Source organism: Tachypleus tridentatus, chromosome 1 (genome assembly GCF_004210375.1).
Source record: "Tachypleus tridentatus isolate NWPU-2018 chromosome 1, ASM421037v1, whole genome shotgun sequence".
In the NCBI taxonomy this organism is placed as follows: Eukaryota; Metazoa; Arthropoda; class Merostomata; order Xiphosura; family Limulidae; genus Tachypleus; species Tachypleus tridentatus.
The window spans coordinates 97,311,158-97,335,643 of record NC_134825.1 but is presented as its reverse complement, the minus strand read 5'-3'; the positions used below and the strand labels follow the sequence as shown (position 1 = coordinate 97,335,643).

Genomic DNA, 24,486 nt, shown 5'->3' with positions numbered 1-24,486 from the left:
AGGGTTTAACAGATTTTAACTTTGAATATTTGGTGTGATGCATGAATATTGAAATATATTTCTGAAAGCCCTACCTTATCAAGCACAGCGGGTAATATATCATCAGGTGTTAATGTCAGGAAAACAAACAATGCTGAGATACAAGATAGCACTGATGAAAGGATAAGAGGATCCTAAAATATCATAGAAGAAAAGAAAAACAGGCTGTTAAAGTACAAAAGATCTTGGTAATATTTAATATTATGGTTTGTATTACTTTGAACATAAAACCAAACAAAATTGCTTAATGTGAGGTAAATATAAGTAGTTATATATATAGGAATTTAAGTAAGCTACAAAAAACTGAGAAAAAATTATATCAAAAGGAAGAACATTGAATTTTACACACTATATCCACATCTTCTGTGTCAGTATAATGGAACTGATACATAAAATTTGAAATAGTATTTTGAGTTTTATAAAGATGAATACTATTTCAATCAAAATGTTGCTTTATAACTTTTTATAAAAGCCTGCATCAAAACCCACAAATTTAAAAGATGTAGATAAATGTTCTTATTTTTCAACACTTTCCACAAACAGGCAAAAAAAAGACTGCAAACTTGCAAGGTCTTTAGAGAATCTACCTTACTGCATGTTTGTTTGTTTTAAATTTCGTGCAAAGCTACACATGGGTTACCTGTGCTAGCTGTCCCTAATTTAGAAGTGTAACACTATAGGGAAAGCAGCTAACCATCACCACCCACTGACATTACTTGGGCTACTCTTTTATCAATGAATAATGGAATTGACCATCACATATAATGCCCCCACAGCTGAAAAAATGAGCATGTTTGGTGTGATGGGGCTTTGAACCCACAACCCTCAAATTACGAGTTGAATACCTTAACCATCTGGCCATGCCAGGCCTACTGCATGTTAGGAGAGCAAACACTTTTGAATCCAACTGTGCACTCTGCACTAGCTTAAACAAATTAATAAAAATACTCTTTTACTGATTAAAACACAAACAGAAATCACCAAATGCCAGTAACTACAGCACACAACTTGCTCAATTATATTTCACAGTTTTAACCTTAAAAATTGTGATGACTAAAGAGAATATGCTTTGAACCTTTATTAAATTTCAAGTTTTCAATAACTGTAGCATGCCATACAAAAAAAACATGATCTCTTCTCCATTTTTTATTTGAATGAGTGAAACATAAAATGAGGACTGATATATATAACAATATATAACATTACACAACTGTTGTAAGAGACAAAATTGTTTAGATTCATTGTCTAAATTCATCATTTACTTCAGCCACAAATTTGAAGACTTTTGCTGTCTCTTCACAAAATTTGAATCAAAACCACTTTCTAAGTCAATGGATGTATTCCAACCAAGGGTAAAAAAAAGTGTTTGAAACCATTTCCTTCATAATGAGATGAAGCTTTGAACTGGTATGATAAAAGATTGTTTTTTTAATTGACCTTATTAAAAAAAATGCTTCTAATTGTATCTTTATTATGTGGATATTGATCAACTATCCAACCTGTAAAAAAAATAAATGGCAACTTCATATGCATTATGATAAATGCTGGTTGAATTATATAAAATTTATCACCTCCCAGCTCAACACACACTTTCATCAAATGTGTTTCAAATCTCAGTACTTACATCATCACTTTTGACATTTGTATGAAATCCCAAAATATTAGCTTTTATCATCAACACTGTTAATTACAGGTCCAATAAATAGTTGGTTATGACAATTGTCCACATGTGTGATTCCTGTTTTTCAACTGTTTGCTTCATACTTCAAAAACCCAAAAACAATCCAGCCAATCAGCAATAATGTTTGTTGAACCACAACTGACTTAGGTATTGTCTTGGAATTATGCATAGAGACATGGCAGTGAGTTGTGTAGCTAAAACAACCTACAGGACACACTGACAGTTGTTAACAGGAAACAGTTTAATGATTTTCCATTTTCTGTAGCTTGGACTGTGGTAATCCAAACTATCACACATTTTCAAGGGATGTGCACCACAGGACCATTATTTCATATACCACACTTCAAGGTTTCTTTGCTATGAAAATATAGAAAATTTATTTGATACAAAAACATATTTAACTACAATAGGTTTATTTTTGAATTTGGTGCACTAATAGATTTTTACATCTTACCATTAGGAGTCTTATTTGGTATAAACATAAGCTACATGTAAAGTTATTCAATAAAAAAAACACACTAAAATTTAACAAAATATTTACATCCACTTATGCAAAAAAAGTCACATAAGCTATTGGCTTAATATTTTTTATTACAATTTCACTCTAAGGTGAAAGAACATGCAGTTATACAAGTATTAGTTAGGCCATGTAAACTAGATTAGCAGTTCCTGCTTAAGTTCTCAAAACTATCATACAGATGGACAGTTATTATTGATTATAAACTACCATCTTTTTAACACAAATTTACTAAATTTCCTGCTTAAGTTCTCAAAACTATCATACAGATGGACAGTTATTATTGATTATAAACTACCATCTTTTTAACACAAATTTACTAAATTTCATGAAATTATCCTAATTAAAGAGCATTTAGTGTCACATGATATTAGCTTAAACAATAAGCATCAATAATGATGCTTGATACAATTGTATTAATTACATTAGAGTGGTGGCATAAGACCATTAATCTAAAAACCATGACATTACTAAATGAAGGTATTAAATTTTTTTTATAGAGAAAAAGACCACCCCCATACATTTCATACTCTGGTTGGTTCTTTAGAGATCTGTTCCAAATAATACGCTACAATTTCAAAGATAATTTTGGTTACTATCGAGTAACACCTTATTTGATGTCATTTCTTGGTGTGTATTGACAAAAAATCATGATATATATAATCAAAAACATCTTCGGCATAAAAAAAAAATGGGAAAAAGCTGTAGCCAAAAAAAAAAGGATTAAGCATGCAACTTAAAGAAATGAAATTGAAACTGTCAGTCTTGTCTAATTGTGAAATAAAGTTAAGATTTACCTTTTTTGGCTGAATCTCTTTTTCACACCTAAGGTGTTTTGATTAGATTCTTAAATAACAGGACAGTCAAATGATGAAATGGAACATTACATACCTGCCCAATATGTTATTTTGTAAACATCTGTATACACCTGTTTACCACTTTCAGTTTATAGTGACATCCCTGACTAGGACATGTACAATTCACACAATTGATAAAACACTTTTGTTGGAAAGTGATAAGACGTACCAAATTTCAAATTGCTCTTTTGTCATACACTTTTCAGCGACCTCTCCAAACAATAAGCTAATACACAGTATGGTACTAATGAATAGCAACATGATGCATCATCCCAAGAACTTAGATGAAAACAAATAGTTACTGTTATACCATGCTTTAGAGAAATTGAAGATCATATATGAAAAAATAATTTAAGTAGTCTGAAGAAAATGAAATTGTTTCACTTATGTTCTTTTCATGAAATACAAGTTCAAACCAGTAACTTTTCTTATAATTTCTATTACAGAATACATTTTACAAAAAAGTTATATGATTGATTCCTAGAAAGAAGTCCTGTTACTGGCAATATATTTGTTAATAAATCAATTTACTGATATAACTATAAATGCAGAAGATAAAACTTTTACTGTTAATAATATTAAGAAGATACTTAGTTTAGCATATATTGTAATCATACCAATTTGATAAGTACTTTATATACAAATAATAAGTATACAAGTAGAGGCTAATTATTCAAGTTGTGTTGCTGACCTATATCTATTATTATTATGAAATAATGCTAAAGAGCTAGAATTATTTTCTTAACATATAGAGATACTGATGATTTTATTAGTATTAATAAACCAGTAAAAAGTAATTGGTTGGTTGGTTTGGTGTTTTATGGCACAAAGTAGCTAGACTATCTGTGCCAAACATCCAGTAGAAAGTTAAAATTAAAGTAAATTTAGTGAAATTCATAAAAAGAAATAAAGGTAAAATAAAACAAAATTTAAAAAAACATAAATAGCATAAAACCAATGTTTACATCTAGTCTACAGCATTAAGAGAAAAACTACAGTAATACAAGTTGTAAAGAACTTTCTGTAGCATAACTGTAATTATCATAACTCATCAGGAAAAGTCATTGTATCGATAATATTTAACTCGCAGTTGTAAAAGTTGAAAATGCCTACATATAAAATAAAGAAGCACATTTAGATTTTAATGTTAATATAATTAATAATTAATTACAGTGATATTAAAGTTCATGATAAAATAAATTTCATATTTCAAAGTTTTAGGACTTTCCAAATAGAAATGTACCACCAAATGCCATGCAGAGTATCAAACATTTAGAGCTTCTCAGGTTTTGCAGAATTTGTAGCAATAAACAGTTTTTAGTATCTAACATAAATATCTTAGTACAAAAACTAATTTTTAATGACTTTGATGAAAAACCTTATTTAAATATTTTAAATTATTTTATAATAAATATGCAAAGTATTTATATAAATTAAAAAGTGATATTAATAAAATTATACACATTAAACAATAATTTGTAACATTTATTGAAAAAGAAATAATTATAATTAATTATTTCAACATTTTATGCTTAAGATAGGTGTAATAATGTATCTGTTGTATCATCTTTCCTACACAAGACCTCTGATACTTTTTAAAACCACTGAAGATCTAGATGGTAGCATGAAAGGGTGGATTGCTTCAAGGACAGTTTTACTATCTTCCAACATTGGTGTATTGTATTTTAATTATTACCTTTCTTACTATTATTTTTATCTTATTTATTTATTTACATATTTTTTTGTGAGGAACCACTTTCCCACTTCCAGCTCAATGCAGTACAAAATGGTAAAGATGTGAAACGTTGTGAACTATAGCACCTACTTTTGCTCTTTTTCTTTGATTCTAAATATGCAAATCTAGCAAAACTGAGTTAGATTTGATAGACATGAAATCACAGTACATAATAACTGTTACAAAAACATAACTTAACTGTAAGAAATGACTTGTGTGTTCTTGGAATATTTCTGAGATGTTTAAATGGATAAATAAAGTAAGAGATGAAGTTAATATTCAACAACATGAACAAGTTTTCTAAAAAGTCAATTTTTACACTGTTTACAACAAAACGTACCTGTTTTTATCATTAGTGCAGCGGTTCTCAATCTGTGGTCTGTGGGGTTACCTTCAGATGGTCCATGTAAAGGTTGTATAATTATGAAATGGATGTGACAGCATAGTGTATATATCCCATTTTGGTCCACCAAGATTTAAAAAATTCAGGTTGTCCTCGAAAATTCGTTTGAGAACCACTGCACTATTGCATACCTAAAACAAATCGTTGTAAAATTTGACAAGAAACATAGCAGTACACAATCCTTAACCAAATAGTCTAAACAAATGTTGACAAATAGCTACATAACTTTTGAATACAAGTTTTAATTTAGCCACAATTTAGTAATTACAAAGAGCAAATTCAATAAAGATTAAACTGTTCAGTATGAAATATGTTAATTGTGTTTATAAGTTAAAACATTTGATTTGAAATATTAAGTTTACCTGAGTATCATACTTTAAAACTGTTTTGAGAAGAATAATTCCTTCTTCTGCTGGAGGCTACAAACAAATAAAAATAGAATAAAAATTTTGTTTAGTTTTTAAATTAACTTTTAAAAAAATGTTGTTAAATTATAAGGTACACAAATTTTGTATATAACAATAAATTTTAAAAATATGTTTTATCTGCATTTATAAATTGATGATATATTTTTAACTGTTTGAAAAAATTAGGCCAGACAAAGAAACCTACCTTAGGTTTGTCAGAGGCAAGAATACGGCTTAAAACACATTCCAGAAATAAAGCTAAAGCACTCCACTGGATATAAGATGGAGAACTAGTGTGACAAAAGCCATTCTCAGATCCTGTAGATATAGGAATCATTATGTCAGCATTCAAATAAAGCATTTTATGTTTGTATTTCAATCATATTACTATGAAATGCTAGTTTAAAGGTTTCAGTAAGAAAATAAAGGGGGGCACCAAATATTATAAATATTCACTTTATTTATAGCATAAATATGTTATTTTCCAGCATATTTTTAAATACTTGTTCTTACCTGCTCCTACATCAATAGGCTTCTGAAGCTGATTAGTTAACCACTGTGATGCATAACCAAATAACATGGTGGGATTAAGAATCGTTGCCCATCGTAAAGCTTCTGTGACTTCTGCTCTGAATCCTGGAATATTTCAACTAAAATGTTATCAAATATTATATGTAAAAACAATAAACAAATTCTCATTGTAACCATTTAACAAATATATCAGAAATACTACCGTGATATTTATCAACACAGATGTGCTTCTTATACAGTAATACAGTGAAATTTATACATACCTTCAAGGAAACAAAGACCATAAAATAAGAATCGCACTACTCAAAAGTTTATAAGTGCAGTTATGTTTGTCTATAGTTCTTAATTACAATTTCCAAAAAATTAGCAAAGAACATGTAAAATAATCAAAGGAACAGATGTATAAATAATTAGAAAATACAATGTTTTTATGTGGTAAATTGAAGCACTAAATTGTTTCCTGCTGGTAGTAGACGTTTGTTGTTTTTGTCCACTTATGAGATAAAACTCTTTTGTCTAATAATTGTAAATAAGATTTTTTAACAAATGTTTATTTTTCCTGTTTATTTATATTATGAAAGTTAAGTGTTATCTGCAAGTTGTGAGGAATTTATTCCCATGTAATTGAGAGATAAGTTAAGAGTTACCTGCTGATAAGTATTAATACATGTTTACAAATGGATAGTAAGGTAGAGATTATGAATGCTATGAGAGGAGCAGCTACGCCTGTCATGTCCATCTGTGCCTCCATAGCTGCACCTGTGAGGAGGTCTTCCCTCTGAAAGTACCACTTCATTATATTGGCATGAAATATCTTGGTTTCCTATCCATTTTCACTTTACAGTTCATTCTGTTGATATCTTCCTGCATTTAAAAAGGTCCTTTCCACAGCAGGATTAAATTGTCAATATCTATAGGCAGCAGAATCAAGACCTTCTGTCTGATCACGAAATGTTGGTTCTAGGCCTTCTTATCACAAAAGTGCTTCTGACTGCTTTTGTTGTGCTTAGCTTTTCCAGTAGAACTGCTTTGATAAATCTTGTAAAGTACTCCTCTTTGATCATTTATTTTGTATGCCTTCTTCCCTTTGCGATCTTTTGCTCCATATTATCTCTGTCATTGTGCCTAAGTTTCAGCATTTAAGTTTTTCTCCTATGCTTCAATTCCCATAGACCTGCAGTACTGTGCAAAAGTGTTAAAACAAAGTGAAAAAAATCGAATTTCAAACTCTCTTAAAGAAAAATGGAAGGTAAATCCCAGGAAAAACATCAAAATTTTATTAATCTTCATATTTAATACAACAGCAACTCGGTGAAAGGGCTAAAGTTCAGCAAACAGTTAATATCTTGTGTTCCCCTTTTGCTTTAATTACTGCAGACAATCTTTCAGGCACTGTTGCAATATATCTGATTAAAGGGTCCTTTAGGATTTTACTCCTAGTGTTTCTAATACATTTCCATAAAATTTCTTTTGAAAGTGACTTTCAATTTCTCCAGTTTTTGATCTATACTAAATCTGCTCAACTGAGTTGATGTCAAAGTTCTATGGGGGACATTGCATCATTTGAATGACTAGCATGTTCTTTTTTAGCAAAGTAATTTCTGCATAGGTTGGATGAGTGTTTGGGGTCCTTATTTTCTTGGCAGTAAAATCCTTTACCAAATGCAAACCTCTAGGTATGCCATGACAGATCAGTATCTCATGGTTCTTGAGCTTGTCCATTATTTCATCTATTTTACAAATATCTCCTGTTGCCTTATCAGAGAAACACTCCTAATCCATCATAATTACTCTCTCATGTTTTATGATAGGTGCTATGCATTGAGCTAAGTATCTTCCATCTTTCTTCTGCCAGGCATACAACCTACATTTTGAACAAAATATTATACACTTGGACCATTTGTCCATAACACTCTTTTCCAATTGTCAACAGTCTAGTTTTTGTACTTTTTGGCAAATTTCAGTCTCTTAACAATATTTTGAAATTGAAGTAAAGGTTTTTTTTTTAAAACTGCTACATGACCAAATATTCTATTACCATTGAGTCTTCCTGATACTGTAGGTCTAGACACTTTTCTCATTTGGTACATGGTCACTTATGGTGATAGTCATCCTTCTCTACTGAAGGCTCCATAAACAAAGATACTTAAAATTCAGTATAATTTAATTTAGGTGTTCTGTTTCTTCCTTTCCTATTTTCAAATATACCTGTTTCAGTCTCTCAATCTAGGGTGGTGTACTTGACAGTGTTTGGGGAGCACTTCAAGTTTGCAGACATTTGTGAGTTCAACCAGCATCATGTAAAACTTTCTGCTCTACTGAAAATTCTTTCTAATTTTTGGGTAGTGGCATAATAACAAAACCTAACATTAAACACTGTTTTTGTTAAGATTTATTTGTGGAGTGCTATTAAATGTGTGTTTTCTAGCATATACTGCTACCACGTGCTAACTCCTCGCTTGCCTCTCTATATGGTTAAGACACAACATGAGGTACCTTGAAAGTTATTTCAGACTCTAAATTTGATCAATATATTCAATCAAGCAGAACCATTATGACATGCCTTTGGTACAAGTGAATAGAAATTCTAAAAAATAAGTCTTTTCACCCTGGCTCATTCGTTTGTCACCAGGGATTAATAAAGCATTACCACAATAATGGTATTTACGTTCTGTAATGGCATAGAAAAATTAGCCTCATAAAATGGAAAGAATGATGAAATATTCTTTTGTCCTAACACTTTTCCAAGACTTGATGTTTTGCTTATTCTTCTTTACTTGAGGTCTTGTGGTGGCTGCAGATATCTGTCTCCTTTTTGTCTAGTTCCTCCAAACTTCTACTACCTGTTATGTTTCCAATTACCACCTTGTCAGCTGTTGCCTTCATACACATGGCTTCAAGGTTTCCCATGCAATTAGGAATGTCCATCTTTATTCTTGCTATGGGAAACTTTCTCACTGCCCATCAATCACCACACAGAGATATACCTTGCATCTGTCATCTGATCATAAGATACTAGATTGGTTCTCACTGCTGCATTGCCACACCCAGTGTCTTGTACAACCTTCACTTTCTTATTCTTGACATAGCCTTCACATCCCGACATGTTGTGATTTCTTGGCATCCCTCAATGTTTATCACATGCTTTAATCATTACTGGCACTGATGACTAATTTTCTAACCTGACGTGGCCATCAATCATGCATTGTTTAATCATGGGAATAGCACTTCCTTCTTGTGGTGAATCTGATGGATTGCCTTGATTATTTTTCTTCCAGCAGCAGCAGCACTCATGATGACAACCACTCTTTCTTCCTTTTTTCCAGCCCCATATCTGTAGGTAGCTCCAATAGCTTTATGTTGAAATTTCTACTCTTGCTTGGTGGTGATGGACTTTCACTCCTTTACAATGTGCCCTATTTTATAACAAATATAGCATCTCTTCTCCCTTTCGTACACTGCGTTCTTGTCAACTTTGGTATTAGTTTCTGGTCAGCCATACCTAGTTTGAACTTTAACTGGTTATTCTTGAACTTGCCAGTTATAGTCCTGTGTACTTCCATATACTGTTCTGCCAACTTGATCATCTCGTCCATATCTTTTGGTGCTCGCTTCTTTAAGAACAGTGACATGTAACTTATGTAATCACGAACTGTTCATGTATTAGTAAATCTACCAGTCCTTCAAAACTATTTTCATGCTTGGTCACATGAATCCATCTTATAAAGTATCACCTTAGATGTGCCACTAACTGAAATATGGTTTCTCCAGCATCAGGTTTGACTTCTCTGAACCTTTGGTGAAAACCTCTGATGGCAAGTTCATAGCACTTCTACAGCATCATTTTCAACTTGTAAAAGTTCATGGAATCTTCTGGCATCATGCTTGCCTTCACTTTTGGGCCATTTTCTATGAGAAGTGAGCAGAAACAGGCTACCCAGTCTCCTCTGTCCCAGTTTTGACTATGGATGAATGTTTCATCACTCTAGGAAAGCATCAACTTTGGGTAGCTTGGGTTAAGTGGCCCTGGACCCATTGTTATTCTTAGGTTCATCTTTCTACTGAGTGAGCTTTGCAATCTCATTTAGTACTCTCATTCTCTCAATTTCCAGTGTCTCCTTTTTTTTTTTCAATTTTTCTTCCTCTCTTCTTTTTAAAATTCCTTGTTCTTATTTGACAAACTCTAGGAGATAGCTATCTTTTAACCCAAGTCACTCACTTATATCTATCCATTTATCAAAATCAGTTGACATTGTTATGAAGCATGACCGTCATCATGTCATTATTTTTGTAACCACTAACTTAACTTTTTTACCCATCTTTATTCACTTTTACGTTCACTAATTTACTTTTTAGTTTTATGTATCTGCATGTATTTATAACATGCAATATAAAAATTAAAAAATATTTAGCCCTCTGGTAACAACAATATTGCACACATAGCTGGATTAAGGGTTTTATTGGCCCTAGGCTTTTCAACTTATTGAGACCCCCTTGAGACAGAACCTCTACATGCAATACATTTATAGTCATAACTTGAAGCCACCCTAATTAGTGTGAAGCCCTGAGTTTCAGCCCAGTAACCCTATGCCTCAATCTGGGGTTGATTGCACATAATGATAAGAACTTCAATGTTTTGAATAAGACGAATTAAAAATATTACAAATGCCTAGTAGCACAATGTACAAGTTATAGAATTATATAATAAAACTTGTTATAATCATTTCTTATAAAATAATTACTTTTTAACACACTTGTTACAAAAACTAAGTAATCCTTAAATAAACTAAGTAATAACTCTTAAACCGAACAACCATACATATTCAATAGTAACATTCAAAAGTTAATCAAACAACTTTTCTTATCATGCTGTATGAATAAATTTGACATCAAAATGTAGTTTTAATACAAATTTTTAGTTCTGTATTTTAAAAGGAAATATTTTTAAAAATCCTCAATCTTCTCTAGTACAAGAATTGTGACATTTGCTCTATTTCTTCCCTTTTCTCCAATTTATTTGTCACTTTTCTACGAAGTACAGAATTTAACACAAATTATTCATTATAATATAGTTATTATGCAGGAAAGCATAGCTCTTATAGTCTATAATCTTATTTGGTTTCAGAGCCATAGAGTAGAAAATCAGACCCCTCTTGCCACACCCTCCTGTCACATCTTTTTCATAAATTACCAATAGTCCTATCTGATGTTTAGTACAATATTACTTATAACCAACAAGAAACCAGTTTTAATCTATCAAAAGATGTATTACTTTGTTTTCTTTACAAAGAATGGTATATTTACTGTTCATTTCAAACTTTATTCTCACAATTAACAAACATCTTAGCTTAGTTTTTAACAGCTCTTATTGCATAGTTAGAAATCCAGAAACATTATAATGGTTATGGGACATTTTTTTGCTTTTTTAAGTATTGTTAATCTGCATTTTCACTGCATTATTTAATTTAAATAAAAATTTATTTAATGTATTCATACTACCAGTATAAAAAATAAAAAAGTTAAATTTCATCAACAATCTACACTTGCACAAAATAAAGGCCCAAGTTATTACTATATTTCTTGTTTCTCAAGTGTTATGCTTTATATATCCTTATAAAAGTAACTTAACGGTAAAAATTAAAAAACTTAGGTTATATAAAGAAAGGTAATAAGAACAAAAAATGATGTTTTCACAAGAGTTGCTCAGGAGAAAGGTGAGTATTTTGTGCATTACTTATTCAGCAGGATAATACAAGTTACCTGTTCACCAAGTGACTTGCACCTTATTTCATGAGATTATTAATTAAACATGGTTCAAAGGGCAATAACAAACTAAAATTTAACAAAATATGTAGGGTAAATTTAGTTTCATGTTACACAATGAAGTCATTCTACAAAAGGAAAAAAAAAAGCAACAACAATTTAGATTTATTTTGTATTTTTCAATGGTGGTTATAATGTCAGTCAAATTGACCAACCTTGTAGACACTTAGGACAGATAAATTAACAGAAAATACATAACATAAAGTTTAACTAAAAAAAAAATTGAAATTTATTAATGTTTTAGAGATTTCTTCTGAAAAATTTCATTTGTGTAGAGTACTTTTAATCTTAACATGTAAATCACTTTGCATTCAGAACAGTTAACACTTAAACTTTATGTATTAAACAAAAAACTTTTAGTAAAAATACTTCATTAAAAATTTTGATTCTTTGTCTACCTACAAAAGATTCATTGTTTACCAAAAGCTTATGAAATCTCATTAAGATACAAAAAACATTAGTAGTTACACTTTGGAAAATCTTGTGGTCAATATGGGATCAAACTCAGGTGAATCAACCAAATCTATAGAAAATTAAGCCAACCACATATAAATTTATTTGCATAAATATTCAGTTTCTGCACAACTTTTACAATAGCTCATAATGCATTCACCAATACATAAGATATTTTCTTTTTCATTTCCAAACCGATACTTTTATAACACAATTTTAGAATCACAATATTTCACTTGCAACAGCATTGTTTCATATAAACCATGTTAGAAGGTGCAGATTATTGCATCTTAAGTATCAGACAAAAATATATTAGAATTAAAACTAAAGTTTTGTATATTACACTACTTTGTTGATATGACAGCAAGGTGTTTATGACTGAAGTGGATATCATTTTATGATATTGTTAAAATCTCAATTTTTTCCTGTATATATGTTAATTCTTTCTACCTTATCCTTCACTGGTTTAATCTGTTTTGAATTTCATGCAAAGCTACATGCAGGTTATTTGCACTTGTCATCCCTGATTTAGTTCATCAACACCCACTGCCAACTCTTGGACTACTCTTTTACCAATGAATAGTGAGATTGACCATCACATTATAATGCCTCCATGACTAATAAATTATTGTGTTTGATGGGAAGAGGATTCGAACCCGCAACCCTCATATTGTGAGTTGAGCTTCCTATCCACCTGGTCAATGAACTGAGAATTTTGAGAATTATTTACAGTTACAGACTGTGTGTGTTCTTTTGCTGACATTTTTATATTTATATCAAATAAAAAGTAAGAAAAATAGTATATTTACTGATATAAAAACTGTGGTAATCCTCATCCTTATGAAAGTCTATTCTTGAATACTCACAACTGAGGGAATCATTTCCAGATGGAAATCCTACCTGTAAGGAATATGGGGAGAAAAACAACAACAAAATATTAAAACTTTATAAAGTCAACATTTTGATATATGAATGAAATAATGCCTCCTTTTTAATGTTATTTTTCATGCCCTAATTTAACTATTTTTTTTATTTTAAACCTGTATGGCATTTTGTATACAATATGTTATGTACTGTTAAATTTTAAAGAAGTTATCAATCAATAAAGTTTTCTTTTACCAAAACAGATTTCATCTGTTTCACAAATGATTACTTTCATTAACAAATGTGCTACAGAATTTACAACAATTTTTATTTAAAATTTAGAATTTTCAAACAAAATAATTCACTGTAGATTTTTAAAGTCTAATCTAAATTAACATGCATGTCACTGAATGATTATTCACCTTCATTAACTTTTCTATATCACTTTCAACAACTTTAGACAGGACAGCTTGAAGACAAGGATTCTGGGATATAGAACGGTGTCGAAAAAATGCTGCCCACAAAGTCTGAGTGTAGCTGCTTAGGACCTGTTCAGAGATGATCAAAGTAGTCTTTAGGTAGTAATAGTTGTTTAAAAGGAAACTTTGCTAGTATCATTATATTGGTACCCACATAATATGATAAAATTTTTATTTTCATAGACTTGTTTCTCAAATTTTATATTATTCTTCCAAATATTTGATAAAAACTGTAAACACTTTTAAAGTAACATCTGGCATAGAAATGTGTTTCTACAGTTTAGAAGTTTTTTTGTTGTTTTTTTTTAACACCACGAGCCATATTTACCATAGAATATTTCTTTTGATTCAGAATGTATCCCTAAAATTGCCATGTACTAATTTCAATTTATATGTTTCCAATATTTATAATTTTCTTTATATTCTCAAAGTTATATGTATAACAATGCAGACATCTAAATTACTAACAATCATGTGTACTTATAAACAAACCAATTTGGATTTTGGACCCACAATTAACGTTTGAGGTTTCCTGGGATAACAAAGGTGAAAAATTACATGTACTGAGTTTTCTAAAACATTTTTCATAAATTATTTCAGTAACATCCTGATAAAGAGTACATAAGAATCCAAATACATAATGACAAATCCAAATGCCTATTTTTGTTGTTTAGAAGTGAATGTCAACAAATATTGCATACCTGACTGGCATGAGAAGTGAATGCAACTATACAGTTTAGATAAATGGGAAATGCCTTAGGAGGTTCAAAATTTTCTGTTGTGCCCTAGAGTATGGGAAAGAAAAGATTACTTAAACATTTTTGATATTTCACCATGGTAAACATAACATAAACATACTAATCCAGAATGTTTTCCTTAAAATTACCATGCACTAACCTCAATTTTTACAATTTTCTTCACAAAAGTGATGCTAGTTTCAAAATTTTAAATATATCACAATGCAAACATCTAAATTATTAACAATGTGTACTTAGAACAAATTTTGAGGTTTAGACCCATAATTAAACTTATAGAGTAAGCTCTCAAGAAACTGTCAGTTATATATCTGGTGTTCATAATTGCTTTAATAATAGTAATTACTAAAATACATTTATCATATCTAAAACTTCATATTTGCTTGTAATGAATAAACGTAAAACAAGAGAGCTAATGTAACTGACATTCATTTCTAATGACTGAATGTAAGACAAGGAACCAAGCCAAAATAATTTACATTCATTTCTAATGACTGAATGTAAAACAAGGAACAGAACTAAAATAACTTGCATTCATTTCTAATGACTGAATGTAAAACAGAGAACAAAGCTAGTGCAAATGAAATTCACCTCTGATTACTATACATTGGATAGAAAATTAATGTAATCAACTTACACTTCTAATGATTAAATGTGAAACAGAGAACTAAATTGGTGAATGAGATTTGCTTCTAGTGACTCAATGTAGAAGGAACTAACTGGTGTAATAAACATTCACTTTTAATGACTAAATGATGTAGAATAGCAAAACTGGTGTAACCAATAATCAATTCTAAAAGACTGAATAAAGAAGACCCAAACTGGTGTAACCAATACTTGGTTATAAATGACTAAATATAGAACAGAACTAAAAACAGTCAAAATGTTCAAAAATTTTTTGTGACAATACCTGAATATATTCTTTAACATCCAAACATTTTGTATTATTATATGCACTCAATTTGTACAAGTGAATATAGATACTTTATGTAGTATTTTACAGGAAAAAAAATAATAAATGAATTATGCACTCCAGGTAGCAATACCAAGATGTGATATACAAATAAATTTAATAAAGTAAATTATATTGAATAGACCATACCAAAAAACTATAAAAATCAGTCCTACCATGTATCATATATTTACACTAATTTTCTTTGATAATTTTACTCAATGATAAAATAGTGTTGTAATAGCTTCTTTGTAGGGCTGGTAAGTTTGGATTATTTAGTAAAATGAAAAATGCAAGATCTAGTGTAGTTAATGATCACAAAAATGTTTTATATATTCAGCTTTGAATTCCAAGTTTTGTGTAACCAATGTTCACTGATAGGCCAATTTCAGAAATAAACTACATCTAAAGATAAATTTCAGTTTTGTATTGCTAGATACAGTAACATGAGAGAGCGTGTGCCATAACATTGTAACTTTTGTATTGTGAGCTAGGTATGGCTGAAAGATCAATATAATAAAAATAATATATATAAATGTATAATGTTACAAGTTATTTAGTCAATACATTTATGCTTTTATATTATAATCTGTAGTCTTCCAAGAATGAAAAAGGTAGAGTTTATATTTATTTCCTAATTTTTTTTATGGTGGTTATGAAATAAATCATATTGAATGAACCCACAGAGAGATCCGTTAGTGAAAATCAAATAAAGATTTTTCAGTTGATAACTGTCTGGACATTTCCAAATTTCACATGTGAAACCTAAAAATTTTCTGATGCATAAAAAGTATTTTTAATCTTAAAGTGAAAATTACTTTGCTTGTTTGATAGGCAATATGTGAAAAGAAATAAAAATTGAGAAAAACATTGCTTAATAAACCTTAAGACTTAATAAAAAACTTTTGCATATGAAGGCACTATAACATTTATCAATAAATGCTAAATTTCATGAACATATACTTAAACGTTATAGCATGAAAAACTATAAGCACAAAATGGTTACAAGGTCAGTCCCAAGGACCAAGCCTGTAGTGAAAGACTTAACTCACCTAAACAAAAGATAAATGTTTTAAACTTGGAATTTACAGTCAAATTAAAACCTCTGTCTTCAAAGATTTGATGACAGTAGAATATTTTAAATATGTAACCTAAAAGAACTTACCCACATTAAACATAGCTGAGAACCAAGACCTGTTAAAACTTGGCAAAGTTTCTTCAGGAATATATAGTGTTGTTCTTCTAAAGGGGCCAGAGCTGCAGCACTATTAATAAGATATACAAATAAAAACCAATTTATTAGATATACAGAGCATTATAAAGATTTTTAACATTCAAATCATTTTAAATGTTGTACTAAAAAGAGAATCCATCAAATTGCATTTAAGTTAATAATTATTGTATATTTATTCTTCAAGTAAAAATCATGGCATCTGCTAATAAAAATCCATCATTTTTCAGTAATGTTAACATATTTCTTACCCAAAAATTCATTTTTGATAGACATCTACCTCTACATAGAGATTAGGTATATTCCTCACAAGTGTGCCAAAGAGATTTGCATGCCCCTGACCTTGAAGTTACTCCTACCTAATTTCACAAGTTTATGTGAGTTGTGTTACTGTATGATTATGTAATCATGCAACAAATCAATGAAAGGGTGACAACTCCATGCACATTAACTCTGCTTATGAATACATGCTCATAAATTTACATTCTTTGACAAGGCAAATACAAAAATGTGCAGAGGAAGTGGGGAGAAAAAGTGGGAATGAGTCTGGAGATGAATATCTATTTGAAATACATTTTGAGATGAGATAAATGTTAACTTCTGAAATAACTCTCCTCCTGACACAAATGAGCTAAAATCACATGGTGATAAGGTAAAGGAATGTTGCAAAACTTACAGAGGTGAGCACGTTTCACAAAACATCTGAAGCAGGGTTTGCAATCAGCACTAGTATAACTACTGATAGGATTTGGCATCCAGTACTGGGATGTCAATACTGGTGGTACCAGTGCTGGTTTATAGTACATCATATATTGAGAGTAATATCTCTTATCACATGCTGCATCTTCCAAGTTATGACAATACACCTCCTCTGATATTTCAGCTTTGCTTTTCACAGAATTATAAATGTTTGATGTGGTAGTTTTAAGTTCATACTTCCATTGGGAAGCAAATCTCACTATGAAAATTAACAATAGCATGAAACATGGGAATCTGGCAATTCCCATGTTCTGGAAAAGAATGTGAATGTGCTTAGATTACTAATTGCATATTAAGTAGGCAGGTCCAGCTATAAGTCATAACATTTTTAATTTAATTAAATTAAGTATCATTGTATACAAACAAACTTGACATCAAACACAGATAAGTAATCCATTTTTAATGTTAAACATGTTTTAAGTTTTTATTTGTAAAAGAAAATTTTAAAAATAACCTCAAATTCCTCTATTGTGAGAATTTGGACACTTGTTCTTAAACTATTTCTTTTTATGGATTTTTTGTCCAACCACTAAAAGAACTACAAAAGATACTGTAAAATATTCCCTCATCATCAGTATTCTGAATCTATATTATTATTTTCTTCAATCTTATAATGCTAAAGAACAATCAATAAAAATTCGAAAACCACTTTTCACACCTATCTCTCAACATGATCTAATTAACAATTTGCCAGCAGATGTTTCTGAAACCACTTATGATTAAAGTTATAACCAATAAAAAGCTTAGATTTCAAATGATTCATTATCATAGTCATAATAACATGTGGGCTTGCAGACAACTGACAATTTGGTTTGATGTGAAAAAAGCCATTAGCTAAGAGAACAGTTGAATTTCTAACTGATAAAGTCACATGATTAGAGAGCCAGAAAGCATTTCACAAACCCAGAACTATTTTAACTGTTCAGATGTTATTATTCTGTGTTCTTACATACATTACATAATTAAAGAAAAATTATTTTATGGACTAATAGGTATTAGAGGTAACATAGAAGAACAGTCAATGGCAAAACATAGGTTACACAGATAACTACCATATTTCTTGTTTTTCTTATTATTTCTTGTTATAAAAGTAACTAAAAATGTAAAAAATAGTTATTAAAAGTATTGATAATAATAAACTGTTTCTATGAGATACATTCTCCAGGTATAAAAGTTTACAAGTAGCATGAGCTTCATGTTACTACGAAGTTTGAAACTTTGCAGTAAAAATTTTATAGATCATGGTTGAAAGGGAAATAAAATAAAGGTAATTAGAAAAAGATGTACAATATTAAGATGTTTTAAATTATTTAGTGTAAACAACTGTAGCTTCCTGCTACAATTTGAAGTAATTCTAGAAAGAAAACAATGGTACTTTTGATTCATTTTGCACTTTTTTATGATGGTTATGAGGTCAGTCAAATTTATCTATACTGTATAGAATTAGGATAGCACAAATAGCAGATAAAATATGAAGATTTATTGAAAAAAAGTTGTAAATTTATTTCAGATGTTTTAGAGATTATGCAAAAGAAATGAGAACTTTCAGATGGAGAAATGTATTTTTAATCTTAACCTGGAAACCACTTTAATTCTTGAAGCAGTTAATATTGTGACTCCATGTTTAAAAGTAATAAATCTCTAGCAATATATTTCAAAACAAATTCTGATTTGTTATTTATAAAAGCTTGCCAAATGCTGTGAATGTACTTAAAACATTAGCAGATATATTATGGAAACTAAAGGTTTAGCTGGGGTCACATGATTAGGTTGATTCTACCTAGCCCATACATACAAAGTTAACCTCACACGAAATGGAGAATATAACTGAACAATTTCCCTAACACGTCATTGTTACTTCAGATTAGTGCTGATGACTGGATAGGTTAATGTTCTACCAAATTAATCTGGCACAGCTAGAAAAAGTCAGGTTTAAAACTGCTTCACAGTCAATCCCAAGGATTTTAAAAATGCAAAGTGCGCAGAATGTAAATATATCATCAAATAGTCTGGTACAAGCATAAATGGAATGAAGAAACATTTAATTAAAAGCAACAATTTATTTCAACGAACCAGAACCACAGAAAACAATGAAACTTTAGCAAACAGCAATGCAACAATTTCTTGAGGCACTGCAAAGAATTCCTGCCCATTATATTAGGCAAGCTGACAACAGTTGATGGCCTATACCTCACTGTAATAATGAAAAGCAAATTCATCAGGTAAATCAAAACCAACAAAGAATGTGTTTTACCTGAAAGTCAGAATACAGTGCATAAGATGATTCATGTATATATCAGCACAATTGCACCTCAGCATCCAGTTCAGATTGTACAACAAAATTTTGAACAGTTTGGAGTGAAATTTAGCAAGGACAATCAGTGTCATGTGGTCTGTGTTATAACTGATTTGAGTTTTGGGCAGAAAATTGAAAAATACCACATAATGTACTATGTTCATGCCATACATCTGTCAGTAAAAAAGTGTATGCTTAATCCCCCAAACAAAATAGACCTTGGAACATTAGCTAGCATCCAAATGTAGTTAGGGAATGCAGGAAGTAGTATGGGCAACTCCTCGAAGAGAAGCTCTTGAAAGATGACAAGGGACCTCCAGAAAGAAAACTTTAGGTTTATAAGGTTTACTATAAATGATAAATAAAAGCAAAAGCATGCCCCAATATATTGAGGAATTCTAGGAAAACCTGAATCCTCAAAAGTGAAAGAACCTCTCAAGCAGAGAGAGAGAGTACCCAGATATACAATAGCATAAATATAAAGAAAATATACTGAAGTTGTATGAGATAAGAGAAAAGAAAATGGACTGAAGTACCTAACATTGAGCAGGTGTGAGAGAATATTCAGATCCTTAGGTTAGTCCACACATCCTCCCCCCAACCAAGTAGCCATAATAAATAGTTAATGAAAAGAGATGAGTCATACACAGAACAACCAAAGGCCCTCACAATACCAACAAGTACAAGAGGGGCTGACACCAAGTCAAAAAACAAAGAGCAAGGAATGGGAAGATGAAAAAAAGAAAAGGACACACACACACAAAAAGAGGAAAACAAAATGAGAATAGGCCAAGGGAGATTTGTCTGAAGGTGTTTATACATCAACGATGACCAACAAGCCAGATAAAAAAGACCATAGAGGGGTTGGAAAGAGGAGAAAAGGAAATTGGAAGAAAAGCATAAAGAAGAGGAGTAAAGAAGGAAACTAATGTGGAGAAATGGAAAACAAATGGCAGCATAAGTTGAAATCAACAACAAGATAAAAAGTGCCAAAGAAACACAATTATGAGTCACTGGCAAAAAGAATGATAAATACAACGTTTGGTAAAAGGAGGATGAGAAAAAGATAGAAGGAAGGCATACAATTCAGAATAAAAAGTGAGGTTGAGAAAGAGGATAAAACACAGAAAGAGAACAAGGATAAAAAAAGTTATATACCATCAGTTCAGGTCACCATGGGGAAATGAACAATAATGAAGACATTGGATAATGAAAGAGCTAGATGATTTATAAGTACATTAAAAGAAGGAATAGATACAGTAAAGAATGTAACGTGATCCAACAAGTCCTGACAACAGGGAAAAATACTTGCAGGGACAAGTGAAAGAACAAGAAAAGGACAAACAGAGCAGAGAAGCCATCAAAACTATTACGAAGTGCTATAGAAAAGAGGGTGTTTGGAAAGAGAATACATAAAGACATACACAAAAAATGTAAGAAAAAAAAACAAAAATGGGGAACTAAAAAGTGAATATATGGTATGGGCTTGTTCCTCAAACTAGCCAGAAAGGTAACAATGATAAGGAATTAGGAAAATGAAAAGAAAAAAAATTATAAATCAGGACAAAAGGAGTCACAAATATGAGGGGAACAAGACATCTGGGTGTGAGGAGCTATTAGATAAAGGAAACAGTATAAAACCTAACAACACGCAAGAAGAAAACAAAGTAAACCCAGAATTGAAAATGAAAAAAAAAAAAAAAAAGAAAAGAAATGAATGTTGCTGTTGTTTATAGTTAAGCACAAAGCTACACAATGGGCTATCTATGCTCTCCTCACTACAAGTATCAAAATCCAGTTTTTAGTGTTTTAGTGTTATGAGTCTGCAGACATACTGCTGAGCCACTTAGGGGAAGGGGGAGTTGTAAAAACAAAAGAGATTAAAAAAATACTAAAATAAGAAGTTCAGAACAAGATTGAAAAGATAAATTTGTTTAATGAATGCTAATGTATTACTCAATATAAATCAGGTGAAGGTCCCTGTCTCATAGATAATTCCCAACTGAGAATGAGATGGTAGTAGGAGACCCATTAAATATGTAGTCATTCACAACATATTGAATAATACTGGCAGTTACCCATAAAATTAATGAGACCCCACAGCAACAGCATAAGTAAGGCCTAAATGTGAAAAATGCCCCCACCCTCAAGATGATGCACTAGTCACCACCATTTGAGAATTTATGACAAAAATTAAAATTAAAACTTTTGAAACAAAAGATAAAGAAAACTAAAATCAAAGTATTGTTAATTATGCAAAATCTGAAAAATTGAATCTAGACAATAAATTTAAACCTGTCTCTGCTACACAGTACTGAAAAAAGACTGAAAATTTGCGAGTGCAACTGTAGAGGGAAAGTAAATGTCTTTGGAGATGTATCTCCTTGCTACTGTGGGATGTTTTATTGCATAATGACATCATGCAATTATGTAATTCATGTAAAATCACACAAAATTAAATGGAGGTTTCTCCAAGGATAAAGGCATGCAAACCTTTGGCAGATGCATGAGGAAGATAACTAATCTGAATGAGATGTATTATTGTCTTGGATTTTCTTATATCTTAGTTGTGTTTTAGTTGTTTAATACCTAGATAAAAATATAATTGAATTTAGAAAATAAATATCATTTCACACACACACACACACACACCTAGCTGCAGAAAAAATCACTGACATAGCACCTTCCTCAAAGAGCACTAGAAGTGGTTTTCGTTCTTCAATTTTACCCTATACAGAAAGAAAAAGTTGTGAAACTACATATACCTCAGTAATACTATACAACTCTGAGATTTCTAAAATACATCTTCCATATCAGTACTTTTCACTAGTGAACCAGAGTTTCTTAAAATCTGAGAAAATAAAATTGTTTCTTTAGGTACCATTTATATCAAATACAAAAACAGGTATCCACTCTTTAACCAGTCATTAAATAGTTAAACTTGTGACAGTTAATAAGTTCTTTTAAGGAAACTTCAGTTATGAGTTCATGGGAAAATATGGCAAACTTATACATATTAATCTCACAAAATACAATGAAATAGGTAAGAAAAAATAAAACTCAATTCATAATTAACTTTATTACCTTGAAAAACTTTGATGAGCTCATTAAAATGTAACTTATGATTGTCTTCATGTTAAGTATCCTATTATCAAACATGCTACAGAAAGGCTTTATTAACGTCGGTATCTGCTAGCAACATTTAGAGTTTTGTAAAAAACTCTGGTTACTAAAAGTAAGTGTTAGAAAAAAAATTTAAAACTTAATAAATTTGTCTCTTCTGTTGACTTATTCACACATTAAGATTTTTCATGCATAAGACACAAGAAAAGACTATTAAATACATGCATTATAATTTTTTTTTTTGGAGTACTACCTCACCTTTTATTAACAGATAGTGATATATGCTAGCAAATACTACTGTTACTGGGTGACAACAGTAAAAGTTAATACTTGTTTTTTTTCTTAAGTTTTTCTCCAAATATGTGATAGTTATACTATATGATACCCACATGAACAACAACAGCACAAAATGTTTTCCAAGGAGTTTATTTTAAATATAGCTAACATGAGCTGCAGATTTCTTCATTTTTGTGATGTGTCATATGGAAATGGTTATTAAAGTTAAATGCTTATCACATAACAATTCATTTAAATTTTGAAACAAAAGTATTATTTTAAACAACATTCACTAATAACCTTCTTGGAGCAAAGTTCTCTTAAATAAGTCTAATATAAAAAAAGTAATCAAAACCAAAAACTTACATAAGAAATCAACTTACCAAATTACTTTTCTGTAATAGTAATATTTCAATACTTTTAACATACCTGAAGTACAAGAACTTTCTGTTCTCATCAAAATGTATGTATGTAATTCACTGCTATTCAAAAAATCTTAAACAAGTTTAAAATTAAAAAAACAGATGTTGCTAAGTTCTTCCTGTAAGAATTTTGCATCAGTTTAGTGGTTATCAAACCCTTGTGGATCTGCAAATGTCATTCATCCTCAGCTCAACTATCTGTCAGTAAGACATTTGTTGTGGTTGGTTGGTTGATTTGGTGTTTTATGGCACAAAGCAGTTGGCTATCTGTGCCAAACATCCAGTAAAAAGTTAAAATTAAAGTAAAAATTCATAAAAAGAAATTAAGATAAAGTAAAACAAAGTTTAAAAAAAACAAATAGCATTAAAACCAATGTTTACATCCAGTCTACAGCGGTAAGAGAAAAACTACAGTAATACAAGTTGTAAAGGACTTTCTATAGCATAACTGTAATTATCATAACTTGCCAGGAAGACTAACAGGTAAGTACAAAAACCACTGTCAATCACCTGAAGTTGGCCTTTCCAATCCTGTTTCCAAGTTATTTGATGTTACAGCCATTTTCAGAATGTTAAGTAATAAAAGCTTTAAAAGGCTTGTAGCAAAATTTTAATAATAAATGCCAGGATGACTAACAGGTAGTTCAAACACCAGCATTAGTCACCTGAAGTTGATATTTCCAGTCCTGGTTTCGAGTTATTTGATGTTACAGCCATTTTCTAATTTTAAATTGAACTATATGGACTGTGATTGTTAAAAGAGAATCACATTAAAAAAGGTCTAAAGTATAAATTAAAAAAGCTTAAATAACATTAAAAAGATTAATGGCCTTTAGAAAACTAAAAACATTTCCAAGGTGGACAGTGTCACCATCACCAATAA

General features: G+C 30.5%; 1 protein-coding gene across 1 annotated transcript in view; it reads right to left on the bottom strand.

Moving 5' to 3' along the window:
- Positions 1-24,486, bottom strand: part of Ranbp21 (exportin-5-like protein Ranbp21) — a 130,092-nt gene that overhangs the window by 74,438 nt on the left and 31,168 nt on the right. Inside the window, exons 8-18 of the mRNA XM_076468574.1 lie at positions 22,435-22,511; positions 16,662-16,761; positions 14,491-14,574; positions 13,733-13,858; positions 13,256-13,346; positions 6,153-6,275; positions 5,845-5,957; positions 5,595-5,651; positions 5,225-5,363; positions 1,664-1,719; positions 75-173 (exon numbers count right to left, since the gene is read on the bottom strand). Coding sequence (XP_076324689.1) covers positions 75-173; positions 1,664-1,719; positions 5,225-5,363; positions 5,595-5,651; positions 5,845-5,957; positions 6,153-6,275; positions 13,256-13,346; positions 13,733-13,858; positions 14,491-14,574; positions 16,662-16,761; positions 22,435-22,511 — 1,065 coding nt within the window. The remainder of the gene's footprint in view (positions 1-74; positions 174-1,663; positions 1,720-5,224; positions 5,364-5,594; positions 5,652-5,844; positions 5,958-6,152; positions 6,276-13,255; positions 13,347-13,732; positions 13,859-14,490; positions 14,575-16,661; positions 16,762-22,434; positions 22,512-24,486) is intronic.